The sequence below is a fragment of the Balaenoptera acutorostrata genome, chromosome 6, assembly GCF_949987535.1.
Source record: "Balaenoptera acutorostrata chromosome 6, mBalAcu1.1, whole genome shotgun sequence".
NCBI classification, from domain to species: domain Eukaryota; kingdom Metazoa; phylum Chordata; class Mammalia; order Artiodactyla; family Balaenopteridae; genus Balaenoptera; species Balaenoptera acutorostrata.
Window position 1 is genome coordinate 54,922,507 of NC_080069.1, and position 15,466 is coordinate 54,937,972.

A 15,466-nucleotide genomic window follows, 5' to 3' on the forward strand; every position below is an offset into this window, starting at 1 on the left:
CCTTACTTAGCATGTTCTCACTCTTCGCACTATCACATTCCCACTACCTACTCTGACCACTTCCCATGTTTTAAAGCTTGGACTTTGTTCCAGGTAGTTATTTTTCATATTTTACACAAACAATTATGGTTAATTTAAAGTAATATTTACTGGATATTTTGATAACCTTTTAACATCTCTTCTCTGTACTTTCTTGGATTCATTTTCAGTTTTGCTAGAACACATTCTTGAGGGGCTTTTCCCCCCATAAAATCAGTAACCAAGAAATATTCTTGAATTATTGCCCATCAGAAAAAGCCTTTATTACCATCACTTGTTAAAAGTAAAATGATGGAAAGGAATATGCCGGGTTCAAAGTGACTTTCCTCAAGAAATTGGAAGACAATATACCAATGTATTCCAGTACCCAGTGGGCTGCTATAAAAAAATCTAAGGTCAATCCAATTTTAAATGACTTCATCTTTTCCAACTCTTCTCTAAAATCTCTTTTGATGTTCTCTTTATTCTTGAAGTTCTGGGCATGGATATAGGTATTGATCTATTCTCACTTGTGCTGTGCGGCTTTCAGAGGGTCCTAACAATCTATATCTTTGTATCTTTTTTGAGCTTAGGAAATAGTTTTCTGTCATATTTTAAGTTTTTCTCCTTCATTTTCTCTTCAGTTTTCTCCAATTGAAATTCCTACAGAAAGATGTTAGAACTCCAAGATTGACCTTCAATGTCTTAACTTGTTCAGTTTTCATATTTTTTCTATATTCTGAAATATTTAGTTGGCTATTCTATAAATCACTAATCCAGCCTCTATTTATGTACTGTGGCAACCAAGTTTTTAATTTCTAAAATCTCTTGCTCTTGAATTTCTTCTTCATCACAGCAGTATCTTATATACAATACAAAAACATACAATATCTCGCCAACGTCTCATAGGTACTAGATTGTTTTTATATTATCCTCTGAGCCCCAAGTTCTTCTTCTGGAAAGAGATGCTCTGGTTAGTCATGCTGTTAAATTTTCCTAAAAGTCTGATGAGCCTTGATTATCCATTTTTATTGATGAATCAAGGCAAAACTCGTTGGAGAGAGCTGATATGGGTTGCTTCTGTAGATGTAAAGAAATGTTTCCTTGATTAAGACTCTCCTCTGAATTGAAGGATTGACTATGGAAGGTCTGAAGAATAAATGGTAAGGGATGTCCACTGACAGCTCCACTTTGGGGTGTCTGACCACGATACAAGTAGGCAGGGGACCAACACCCCCTTTTCCTTCCCTGCCCTCTGACCAAATAAGAAAAAATTTATTCTGGCAATGGTGGACTTTGTGTTTTTCCCCTTGAGAAAAATTCCTCATGCCTTTTACAAAATTCAAAGTTACCACAAAATTTGTTCCCTTCTGAGTCCTTCAGCAACACCAGAAGCCCATTCCAAGCAGGTTTTAATCTGAAGACAAAGCTACTGCTAACTGATATTCAACTGGGAGCAGACAGACTCTGCTGTTATAAATGCAGTTCTAGGCCCCATCCTCACCAAACTCTACCCCCATCCTTTCTGTTACTCAGTGTTCAGTGACACAACAAGACAAATGGCTTTTGTTTCATTATATTAGTAAGCTAGTGAGTGTCACAGTGATATAGGGTTGAACTTTTAAGCAATTTATACTCTGTTGACTTCTCAGAAGAAACTCAGCCCAATATTAGCCCTCAGGAACTCAAGAAAGGTAAAAAATTGACACAGGACTGCTTCCCTGAGTATAAACTCAAGGCTTCGTGCAAAAAACTGAAAAAAATATAAAAAGGTTCAAATGCCAGTTAAAAACATTTTATTCTATAGATATCTATGTCGGGTTTATAAAGAAGAAATAAACATATTGTCACAGGATGGAATAGATACTTGACCCTGTATTTTCATCTGTGTTTCTCTTTGTCTAATTGTTTCATGCTGACAGGCTCATCCCAATTTTGCTCTAGGCATAATCAATGCTATGGCTGCAAGGGAATAGTAGTACAGCATTTCTTATCTGTAAAGCTCTTTATTAAAAGTACTGTACATTCTGGCTTCTTTTTGCTGGTGTGAAGAACACAGGGAGCTGACTGACTTCAGGGGGTAGCAATTCATAGAACTCGGTGACAATAGAACAGAGTGCAAAGTGTCCAAGGACTCTTTGTGCAAGTTCCTTTATAGAATACATTTTCTCCTTTTCTCACAGCAGTAACTTACAGACCATTAAATTTCACACATTTCCTATTCATTTTCCATGTTAAAATATGGCTTATGACCCAGAGTAGAACTATCACAGGATTCTGCCCTGAAAGTCAACTTTTTACTATTTGATAATATATGACTTTTAAAAGACCAGCAAGTCATGGGCCATGAACCTATCCCCATAAGTGATTTAAATGGCTCAAACATGTGTACACCTTCACAAATGGAAAAAAAAAAAAAGCCCTGAAAACATTACAAAGGATAAAATAAAATTATCAAAGATTGCAATTTTTCTCATTAAGTAAGACCTTTAGTGAGACTTAACAACCAAAAGGTAAAAAGGAAGTAAAAGTCCTCAGAGTTGTAAATGCAAGCAAAAACAAAATAAGACAAACAAAAAAACACAGCTCTATCCCCAATTCCAAACAAGAGAAAAGCAAGCAAGTACCAAGGATTTGAAAGAGGCATTGGGTTTCACAAAACTTAATTTGATAAGCTTCTTGGTGAGAGTAGATTTTAAGGAAGGAACTTGCGGTTCTCTAAAGTCAAAGTTTATAAACTTTTCCTCTTTGGCATATTCCATTTTATAAACTAGTGAAAAAGAAATTGTTATGCCTTACATGTAGCAGTTAGAGTTCTTCCACTGAAGTTGAAATACTAAGCTATTGTAAGATTTTACTTTAAACCATCTCAGCCTATCTAAAAATTACTCATCTCCATAGTTAATCCTCAATTCAGATGCCTAAGTATTTAATCTTGCCGTAAACTCTTAACAATATAGGTAGAAACAGAAAGAAAACATATTTTCTTAGGTTTTTAAAACCACTAACAAGGGGCTTCCCTGGTGGCGCAGTGGTTGAGAGTCCGCCTGCCAATGCAGGGGACACGGGTTCGAGCCCTGGTCTGGGAGGATCCCACATGCCACGGAGCAACTAGGCCCGTGAGCCACAATTACTGAGCCTGCGCATCTGGAGCCTGTGCTCCGCAACAAGAGAGGCCACGATAGTGAGAGGCCCGCGCACCGCGATGAAGAGTGGCCCCCGCTTGCCACAACTAGAGAAAGCCCTCGCACAGAAACGAAGACCCAACACAGCCATAAATAAATAAATAAATAAATATTAAAAAAAAAAAAAAAAAGAATGGTGGTGTCTGCTGTTGCATTTAAAAAAAAAAAAAAAAAAACCACTAACAAGCAGCCTGGATTTCCAAAAGAGAATATAATCTGTTGTCAGGTGTTCTCTCTACATCTATTTATATGACATACTATTAAGCATTTAATAACCTATAGTCTTTTGCAGAATCACGTATCTATGTGAAAAGTAGACTCCTCCTCCAACACCTCTATTATTCTCTAGGATATAATGCTTCAGATGGAGAAATGTCAATTCCGATAGCTAGAGGAAAGCTATAGTTAATAATATAGCTAATATAATAAGTGGTTATTATAACAATTATATATTTAATATATTAAATATTATATAATAAATATTGTAATAATTAGCCTATAATATAGCTAAGCCAATAGATATTAGAGAATGTTTTAAGAGGTGAATAATATCCCTTTCTTCTCAAGGGGCCAGGGGCCAGAGTAATATTGTGGGGAACTGGGGGAAGGCAGGGGAGTCCCACGTAGACACAGAGAGAAGTTTACCTGAAGCTGCCAGAAGGAACGTGGGTGGGATATTACTGGAAACCAAGGTCAGAGTTGGCAAAGAACTAAACATAAAATCCAAAAGGGAAATGAGAGTTAGGAAGAGAGGAAGAAAAAGTAAGGTTTCTGGCTGAGAGTCTTAGAAGTAAGATACAATCAGGTATATGGAATGGGTTGAGGAAAGTGGTACAGAACTGGTGCTATCACCAGTTAAGTTTGTATAGAGGCACACAGTGCAGGTCACAGAGCCAGACGTGGTTCTTAATTAGTGACCTGTCACTGTGCTGGGCTCACCTGAAAGGGGAGATAGGAAGTCAATCAACACGTGTTGATTAAGGGTTATTAACCTCTTCTTAAGGAGGCTGTATTAGTCTCAGACATTTCCAAACTGTCCACAATCATGTTTCATAGATTAGTCAATCATTTAATAAGGGTTCAAAATATGATTTGATACTGCCCTTTAAAAAACCATTCAATTAAAATTTAGAAAATGTCCTTATTTAAGCCTGACGTTCACATTATCCCTTGATTAGAGCCTATGTTTATATTCACTACCACTGATTTCAAACTAGATGTGACCAGATCTGGACAAATCAGAGTTAGGAAATAGCTCTCTGAAGAAGAAAGAATAAGCCCAACAGGACGTTACTGTTTATGAGCCATGAAGCCATGTGCTTCAACTGTCATTCAGGCATCTCTGAAGGCAGCATGAATGATTTACATCAAACTGTGGGGAAAAAAACATTACTCACAGTATCAGAAAGGCAGGAACTGTTATATAAACATAACTGAAAAGCACATGAATCCATCAACTGCAATTTCCAGAAAAAAACACTAATTTAGGAATTAGATGGCATTCCCATATATTATAAGCACAGACTATGATACGAAAATCTCTCTCTAAACTAAATCAATGTGTTTAAAACTTTCACGACTTCCATGGGAATTCACACAGGATGCTCATTCTTGGATCTCTCCCCAGAACACTCTAAGACATTCCTTCCAAGAAAGAAAAGGCACTTAATTTTTACTGAGAGCTGCCTGACCTGAGCTTGTATCTTCTGCAAACTAAGTCTCATGATGTCTGGATAAGAAGACTATATGGATTATCAGTAACTGCTGACAGCATTTCCAGATATGGAAAACAAAAGTTCCTTACTATTTTTTTCAAGTGTCAATTTATTGCTGTGGCCTTGAGTAACTATCTAGTTATTTTAACACCATCATCTGTATCCAGTTAACTCTAAAATGGTACTCACAAGGCCAAGTTCCCTTCAGACTACCTAGCTCCATTAGACTTCCATGGCCCTAAATGTATTAAACCCAACACAAAACGCATGCCACAGGGGAACACGGTGAGGGACTAAGGATGAAAACTCACTGGGGAAGGGGATCCATCCGTCAAGAAGAATAATCACATTTTTAAAGAAGTATATTTTCTTATCATTATTAACACTAAAGGTATTAGTTGATATTGGTAACGTGCATTACTATGAATAAGTACTATCAAAAACAATTTCTATTAATACCTTAGAATGAATAATAATCATCATAATCACACTAAACACACTTCAAATATGGCACATCTCTTTCAAACTTTTCAAATATTTTCTCTCACAAGGTCTTACAGTAGAATTCTTACAATAAATTATGGTGTCACACAAACACAATACTGCAGGCCAGTCAACTCTATATAAGAGGTTAAGTGACCACCAAAACAGAGAGGTAGAAGACAGCCTCTAAATTCCTATTCTTACACACCTATTTACTTAGTATCTGCTTATTAGTAGTCTAAGACTTTTCTTTAGTATTGACTCTCCCGTGAATTTGAGCCAATGATTGCTTAAACATAATATACCTTCTTTCTATAAGGTAAGAAAGGACAAACACACATGAAACAATACATTTCATGCAGTCATGTCAACTTAACGAAAGAAATAGAAAACACTCCTCCAATAATAGATCTCAACCCTAACTCATCTAATTGAATCTACACCAAGCAGTTACAATTAGAGAATTGCTTTTTCAAAATATTCAATCCTCTTCTTCAGGCTGCTTTACCTTGTAGCTAAAGGCCAGAGAAATGATATGATATGGTCACTTCATAAGGAAAAGTGAAGAACACTACCTCCTACTTCTAGTCTTCTTTTATCCTTTTCAAAAGACTTAAATAACTCCACTTGTAAGTTCTTATTAATTATATTGCCTTTGCTTCTGCATGAGTTTGGGTAACTATATTTCAACATTTTATCCTACCATTCACCTTAACAAGCAAAATTACACGGGGTGTTTTTTCTCACTTCTTTAAAAACTTCCTAGAAATTATCAACAGAAGTGTAACATATTGACTTTAATTTATAGCACTGCTTCTTAATAAACATTTATTGAATAAATAAATGAACCGGGATGGTCACCCCAGTGCTTCCCAACTTTTTCCATTTCATGGCACACATGAAAAGTGTTTACAAGGATACTGGATCACCCTAGAATTTCAAAGACTAAATGCATTTCCTAAGTATCAATACATATATTGATATAACACATGTTCTACACCAGTGGCAAACATAGGTCAGGTAACCTACGGTATGACTTCCTCATATAATCTCCAGGCATTACCTGTGCATTAACTATTCTAAAGAGATAATCCTACAAGGTGTCAACAGTGATAAAAAGCATTTGGTTGAATTAGGATTGTTACAGAAGCTGAAGGGAGAAATAAAGTAGGAAGCAAGCTGAAGTGTTTCACGTTACGCGTACACCTTGAGACAAAGGTACTCTGAATACATCACAGATCCACTTGCAGAATCAGACAGAGAAATCTAGTCAGAGGGAAAACTTTTGTGAGATAGCAGTTGTTTACTTGACAAAACGGAATGAGCGTGACAAGTTGGGGACAAAAAGGAATTGCAAATACATTAACTTTATTATCTAGAGAAACATATTTATCCCACCTTCAACACCAAATTTTTTTCCTATAGGAACACTCCATAAAGAGATGGACTTTTTCTTCACCATGCTTGGAAAACAACACAAGCACAGACACTAAGATAGAGAAGATAATAAAAATGCCATACCTACTTGGTTAGGAAATCCTTCCCTTCACAGGAAATGCATTCTAGAGATTCTATCCAATAGAAAAAAAATTACAGATGTCTATGCTAAATATATGGTTAGTTTAAAAGGCAAGGGGGGGAGTTTTATTAATAATGTCTGATGGTTATCTTATTATACTCCAAGAACTGTGCAGATAGGAAAAATGATTATTTATCTTTAATATGTTTAATATGTTTATTAAACATATTATTATTAAACAACATATCTTTAATATATTGTTTTATGTAGTACTGATCAGCATGTTTTATATGGTACATGATCAGCATGTTGATCAGTACCATATAAAACAATGACCCAGGGCTTCCCTGGTGGCACAGTGGTTAAGAATCTGCCTGCCAATGCAGGGGACACGGGTTCAAGCCCTGGTCTGGGAAGATCCCACATGCCGCGGAGCAACTGGGCCCGTGAGCCACAACTACTGAGCCTACGCGTCTGGAGCCTGTGCTCCGCAACAAAGAGAGGCTGCAACAGTGAGAGGCCCAAGCACCGCGATGAAGAGTGGCCCCCGCTTGCCACAACTAGAGAAAGCCCTCGCACAGAAACGAAGACCCAACACAGCCAAAAATTAATTAATTAATTAATTTTTTTTAAAAAAACGACCCACTATTTTTTTTGTTTATTAAATGACTGAATAAAAATACGATCAAATTGCAAGAAGTTAAAAAGAGATTAATTCCTATTATACAGGCCCATTTATTCTGAATTAATTAATTTTTCCACCTTAAAAGATTGATATGAGAACTAAGGGATATGCATCTTGGAATAGGGTGCAAGAGTTAATGAAAGCATTACAAATTAGCAAATCCATCAATAACAAAAGTAACAGATTAGCATCATGTGTAGATTCTCTTTCGAAGTGTGCTTTCATTAAAGAAACATGTGCATCATGAAGTAGACATCAACTCAGAATAAGGAGAAAAAAGAAAAAATTGGGAAAATAAAGGTAGTAAAAAAAAAAAAAAAAAGCAACCTGTACTCTAAAACTCTGATAAAAATTATCCACAATGAAAGAATAATCTACAATTCCAATATTAAGCTTTACCCCCATTACTGCTCCATTATTTTCTTGCTTTACCTGAGAGGAATCAGCTTGGGCAAATTCTGTAGTGACCTTCAGTATTTGACGAAGATTTCGTCCTTTATCTTCAACAAGGAGGTAAGCCAGCAGAAGAAAAACATGCGCAGGGATCGCTGTGGTAATAGGGAGCAATGACTCTACGGAAGCTAACCAGTCACTTGTCGCAGACTCTTCTCTCATTACTTCAAGGATCCTCCAGGCTGTAAATATTGAACCATACATGCTGGTTATGGGGAACACAAGCTTGTAGGAGAGCTGAAAAGTAAACACAAAAAAAGGCATGAATAAATGAGATAAATCTATCCGTCAGGAATACATTTCTGACATTCATTTATTTTTTATATTTCATTGTAAGAAATCAATCCTTCCAACAAAATGAATACAAAATTTTCCATTCCTGCCCAAAACCTCTCTGCACGTATTTAAGCTAATGGGATTACACAAAAAGAAAATAGTTGTCAGGTGGAACTCTAAAACAGCTTATTACCAACTTTCCTCATGTTTACCATTCGCTCCCAGTTAAGGCAGGAAAAAAAAAAAAGAGTCAATATACAAAACCCAGAGGCAACAGAGTTTGGGAAAAGCCATTACCACTTAAGAAGTATTTACCAGTGACAGGGAAGATGGAAAAAAAACACTGTATTTGCCCAGCTCCAGGCCCCAGTAAGAGGCAACTCGGGGCAGATGGCAGACTTGGACTGAGGACAATTCATTTTTGTAACAGACAGTCTGTTGATAGGAACAGAGTTGGTTCAGCTGGAGCCTGGAAATTCATTAATAATTGTGAATAACTCCTGCAAGAAATAGCCTGACAGCTCTAAATTGAAATGATACCCAAAGAAGATGTTATACTTAAGTCAATCTGAGGAATGGCTCCTCATGGAAGTCAAGTGGTGCAGTCAGGGTCAGAGACTGGATAGAACTCTGCCAATGTGAGTTGTGTGCCCAAATGGCTCGGGAGAAGCCACGGACATTAATGAGGAATTAGATATTGCCTGCTCAAAAAATAATTCAATTCATTTAGAGCGCAATGAGACAAATTAGAAATTTCTAGATTATAACTGTCCTGTTATTGGAGGCTGACTTACATGGATAAGAATAACAGTTGAAAGGATGAGAAGTAAAAGTTAAGCCTTATAAAACTTTTTAATAACAACTTTATTGAGATATAATTCACGTCATAAAATCCAGCCTTTTAAAGTTTGTAACTCAGTGAATTTTAGTAATTCATAGAATTGTGTAACCATCATCACCAGCTAATTTTAGAACATTTTTCTTTACCTCAAAAGGAAACCCCGTGCCCATTAACAGTCCCTCTTTATTCCCTCTGACCCCCAGGCCCAGGCAACCATTAATCTACTTTCTGTTTCTATTCTGACCATTTCATATAGTAGGAACCACACAATGTGTGGGTTTTTGTGACTGGCTTCTTTTACTTAGCATATTCTCGAGGTTCATACATGTTGCAGCTGATATCAATACTTCATTTCTTTTCATTATCAAATAATATCCCACTGTATGGATATACCATATTTTGTTTATCCACTCATCAGTTAATGGACATTGGGGTTGTTTCCACTTTTTGGCTATTATAAATAATGTTGCTACGAATATTGCTGTAAAAGTTTTTGTGAGAACATAGGTGTTCAGTTATTTCAAGTATATGCTTAAGAATGAAGATGACCTTTATTTGAAAGTAAATGCCAGTATAAAAACATACGGGGAAGCTCTATCTTTACTGATAGGCAAAGATCTCACACAGAAAAATACAAGATACATATAGTGTGCCTGAAATGCTACTAATTAAGTTTTTAAAGGAAAGCATAGAGACTGTATATTTGCATTTGCATATATATGTGTGTGTGTGTACACACACACACACAAAGAAAAGTATTTAGACAAATATAGAAGAAATTAATAACTACTAATCTTCATTTTCTATTTTAAGAGTGTGGAAACTGGACAAACAGAATCACAGGTGAGAAAGAGACTTCTCATTGTATACCATTTATAATTCTTGAACCATTTTAATGTATTACTATTTTAAAAATTATGAATTTTTAAAATTAAATGATACCTAATTTATTATAATCCTGTCTCTCTAAGAATTTTTTTCCCAAGAAGATGGAATTCATTAAAGACGAGAGTCAATTTCTTTAGCCTAATGACAAATAGCATTGGACTTGAGATTTAAAAGACCAGGACTTTAGCGCAGCCATGCCAGCTATTAGCTGTTACGCAAACTCTCTGAGCCTTAATTTCCTCATTTGCAATACGGAAGTAATGCCTACCTTCCTGCCAAAATTATTGAAGTTGATAATGAGATAGTATCCACAAAGCACCTAGCACAGTGTCTAAAGTTGCAGAGGAAAGAAAAATATTATCCTTGTCATCTTTAGGAGAGAAAAATAAAATTGCTGGATATGAGTATAAGAGAAAATAATTGGAAACCACCAGGAACCATAACTCGAGTCAAAAGCAGCAACATTACAGAGTAAACATAGTGAAACAGAAAAGTAATCCTACTTTGCTTAAAGTATTAGTCCAGGTTTAGGCTCTGTTTTTTGTTTGTTTGTTTTCCTAAGGTAGAGCAATGAGGAGAGGAGAAAGGCACAATGTTGAATAAGAGATCACAGAACGGCCTCTCTGTCCCATTGAGTGACAGCTGCCACTGGCACAGTCCCAGGGCAAAGGTGCCACCAAAGGTTTTCTCTCAGCACCAGCTACCAAATCCTAGCCCCACCGCCTGGGGGAGGACCTGTGAAAGTGCTGGTAGGCCCTGTGTTTTAGAGAAGAAAGTAAGTGTTTAAAAATAAAAGAGAGGGGCTTCCCTGGTGGCTCAGTGGTTGAGAATCCACCTGCCAATGCAGGGGACACGGGTTCAAGCTCTGGTCCAGGAAGATCCCACATGCCGTGGAGCAGCTAAGCCCATGTGCCACAACTACTGAGCCTGCGCTCTACAGCCCATGAGCCACAACTACTGACCCCATGTTCCACAACTACTGAAGCCTGCACGCCAAGAGCCCGTGCTCCGCAACAAGAGAAGCCACCGCAATGAGAAGCCTGCGCATCACAAGAAAGAGTAGCCCCTGCTCACCACAACTAGAGAAAGCCTGCGTGCAGCAACGAAGACCCAATGCAGCCAAAAAAAAAATTTAAAAATTAAAAAATAAAAATAAAAAAAATAAAAGCGAGGCTTATGTCAGGTGAATTATATCTCAATAAAAAAATAAGACAGAAAACACATAAAACACAGAAAAATAACATTTAACTGAATATTAAATGGTTGCAAATCATCTTCAGACATAAAATGGTTGAGAACCTTTACGTTTTAAAAAACTAATATGACAAGAAAACCCTCAGAATGGGAGAAAATATTTGCAAATGAAGCAACTGACAAAGGATTGATCTCCAAAATTTACAAGCAGCTCATGCAGCACAATACCAAAAAAACAAACAACCCAATCCAAAAATGGGCAGAAGACCTAAATAGACATTTCTCCAAAGAAGATATACAGATTGCCATCAGACACATGAAAAAATGCTCAACATCATTAATCATTAGAGAAATGTAAATCAAAACTACAATGAGATATCATCTCACACCAGTCAGAATGGTCACAATAAAAAATCTACAAACAATAAATGCTGGAGAGGGTGTGGAGAAAAGGGAACCCTCTTGCACTGTTGGTGGGAATGTAAATTGATACAGCCACTATGGAGAACATATGGACATTCCTTAAAAAACTAAAAATAGAACTACCATATGACCCAGCAATCCCACTACTGGGCATATACCCTGAGAAAACCATAATTCAAAAAGAGTCATGTACCAAAATGTTCATTGCAGCTCTATTTACAATAGCCAGGACATGGAAGCAACCTAAGTGTCCATCAACAGATGAATGGATAAAGAAGATGTGGCACATATATACAATGGAATATTACTCAGCCATAAAAAGGAACAAAACTGATTTATTTGTAGTGAGGTGGATGGACCTAGAGACTGTCATAAAAAGTGAAGTAAGTCAGAAAGAGAAAAACAAATACCGTATGCTAACACATATATATGGAATCTAAAAAAAAAGGTCATGAAGAACCTAGGGGCAAGACGGGAATACAGATGCAGACCTACTAGAGAATGGACTTGAGGATACGGGGAGGGGGAAGGGTAAGCTGGGACAAAGTGAGAGAGTGGCATGGACATATATACACTACTAAACGTAAAATAGATAGCTAGTGGGAAGCAGCCACATAGCACAGGGAGATCAGCTCTGTGCTTTGTGACCACCTAGAGGGGTGGGATAGGGAGGGTGGGAGGGAGGGAGATGCAAGAGGGAAGAGATATGGGTACATATGTATTACTGATTCACTTTGTTATAAAGCAGAAACTAACACACCATTGTAAAGCAATTATACTCCAATAAAGATGTTTAAAAAAAAAACTAATAAAAACTTTCAGGTACACTAAATATTAACAATAAGACATCTGCTAGTACTTCTTTGTCTAAAGAGGACTGACAAAGAAATAGTGAATGCAGGTGAACAATACAGATTTTCATTAACTTAAAAGAACAACAGTTATCTATAATGTTGACTAAAACAGGCTTAACAAAAATAGGGCCAGGATTTGATCAGGAGAGGGAATGTGGAAACAAACCTAGAGACACTGAAAAGTAGGACCGGTTTTTGCTAGAAGGGATTTATCACTCACCAGACCAGAAGCAGAAGACTGGAAAAGATAAAGCCTTAAAGAGTGTCCTTCAACTCTACACCTCTATGAAGAATCTAGTCAAGAGTTGAGAGGGTTGGTAGTGGTTAATTATCACCAAAAGACAATGAACACCATCCTCGGTATCCATGTTATTAAGAAGACAATGATAACCATTTTGACTGGTGTAAGGTGGTATCTCATTGGAGAGGTTGTGGAGAGAAGGGGACCCTCCTACACTGTTGGTGGGAAGGTAAATTGGTACAACCACTATGGACAACAGTATGGAGGTTCCTTAAAAAACTAAAAATAGAGCTACCATATGACACTTCAATCCCACTCCTGGGCACATATCCAGAGAAAAACATGGTCCGAAGGGATACATGCAACCCAATGTTCATTGCACCACTGCTTACAGTAGCCAAGACATGGATGCAACCTAAATGTCCATCGACAGAGAAATGGATAAAGAAGATGTAACACATATATACAGTGGAATATTACCCAGCCATTATAAAGAATGAAATAATGCCATTTGCAGCAACACGGACAGACCTAGAGATTGTCAAACTGAGTGAAGTAATTCAGGCAGAGAAAGAGAAATATCGTATGATATTGCTTACGTGTGGAATCTAAAAAGAAATGATACAAATGAACTTATTTACAAAACAGAAACAGACTCACAGACTTAGAGAACGAATTTATGGTTACTAGCGGGGAAAGGTGGGGGGAAGGGATAGTCAGGGAGTTTGGGATTGACATGTACACCCTGCTATATTTTAAATGGATAACCGACAAGGACCTACTGTATAGCACAAGGAACTCCGCTCAATATTATGTAATAACCTAAATGGGAAAAGAATTTGAAAAAGAATAGATACATGTATATGTATAACTGAATCACTTTGCTGTACACCTGAAACTATCACAACATTGTTAATCAACTATACTCCAATATAAAATAAAAAGTTTAAAAAACAGACAATGATAGAAGCATAAGATCTAATTCCTTTTAATTTCCAACCAAAAGCTTTTAAGAAACCGGTTTACTTCAACTTACTATTGATTTACTGTTTCCCTGTAAATCTGAAACTCTGTTATTAACTCCCAAGTTCAGCACAAAGATGATAAATTACTGTTCAGCAAAAAAAAAAACTCAAACAAAAAACAAAGTGGAGGCAATAGAGTATAGGCAAATCTAAACTCTATTTGTCAAACAGACAAAATCTGAGTCTCAATCCTACCATCCACTACCTGTGTAATGAGGGGAAGTTAATTAACCTCCCTAATTTCAATTTCTTCACTTGTAAAATGAGTATTATAAGATTATCATCAAGGAAATGCAAATCAAAACCACAACGAAATAGCACTTCACACCCACTAGCATGGTTATAATAAAAAAGACAGGCAATAACAAGTGTTGGCAAGGATGTAGAGAAACTGGCACCTTCATACACTGCTAGTGGTAATGTGAAACGGTGCAGTTGCTTTGGAAAAGTCTGGCAGCTCCTCAAATGATCAAACATGGAGTTACCATATGGTCTAGCAATTCCACTCCTAGGTATCTACCCAAGAAAAATGAAAACCTATGTCCACACAAAAACTTGTATAGGAGTGTTCATAACAGCATTATTCACAATAGCCAAAAAATTAAAATAACCCAAATGTTCAACAGATGAATGGAAAAATAAAACGTGGTATCTCCAGACAATGGAATATTATTTGGGAGTAGTTTCTTTTCGGAGTAATAAAAGGGTTCTAAAATTGATTGTGGTGTTATGTACACAACTCTGCAAATATACTAAAAGCCATTGAGTTGTGTACTTTAAATGAGTAAAGCATATGTATGAGAATTTTATCTCAATAAATCTATTTTAAAAAATAACCAGCCTCCCACTGCATGACCCTTGGCAAGTTACCTATCTTCTCTATGCCTCAGTTAACTCTTGGATAAAATTAGACCAATAATATTAGCTACCTCAAAGAGTTTGAGATAAAATCAAATGACTTAATATATGGCAAAGCACTTAAAATGGAGCCTGAACGTAAGACATGCTTAATAAACAGCACCATGAAGCAGGGGCTTTGTTGCCCATCTGGCCAGGGGCCGGAGAGCTTCAACCGTTAGTCCAAGGCCACACAGCTGGAAATGGCAAAACAAAACTATTTCAAAGGTACTGTGAGAAATGAGTTGACCCACATAACTTCTTACACAGAGCATGTGCTCAATAAATGTTAACTTTAGCTATAAATAGGACAACAATCTATTACAAATTTTGATTTTTTTAAGAGACAAATATTCAAAATGCTTTCTGCTTACTATATACTACTTCAAAGCAACTGTGAACGAAACCTACTAGGCACTGCTTTATTCCAAGGTAATAAAGTTCACAGTACTTTACTTAAGTTTGAATAAAGTACATTATCAAAAAATACCAATGAATAAATGTATGACAAATCCTAGCTCAGTCACACTGTCTCTAAATCTTTCTGTTGACTAAAACAGTTCTCCAGAGCTGAATCTTGCCCTACTATATAATTGCAGGAATTTAGCTTTTAAGTCTCTTCGCCACTTTATCTCACCCATCCATGGCTGCCAGGGGCAGACAGGAGACCCCAGCAGTTGGCTTTCTGTGACCCAGCTCTGGCCTACGGCACTCTCAGCACACTTCACCAGCTAGCAGGCCATAACTACAATCTTTCCAACAAGCTGTG

At 36.9% G+C, this 15,466-nt stretch overlaps 1 protein-coding gene and 1 non-coding gene across 7 annotated transcripts in view; both read right to left on the minus strand.

The window, feature by feature from the left end:
• Positions 1 to 15,466, minus strand: part of FOCAD (focadhesin) — a 311,339-nt gene that overhangs the window by 195,865 nt on the left and 100,008 nt on the right. For all 6 annotated transcript variants that reach the window (XM_007176810.2, XM_057547663.1, XM_057547662.1 and 3 more), the window contains one exon: positions 8,038 to 8,295. In XM_007176810.2, coding sequence (XP_007176872.2) covers positions 8,038 to 8,295 — 258 coding nt within the window. The remainder of the gene's footprint in view (positions 1 to 8,037; positions 8,296 to 15,466) is intronic.
• Positions 10,685 to 10,813, minus strand: LOC114237033 (small nucleolar RNA SNORA30/SNORA37 family). Its single transcript, XR_003622837.1, has one exon. It is a non-coding gene; the product is annotated as a small nucleolar RNA SNORA30/SNORA37 family (small nucleolar RNA).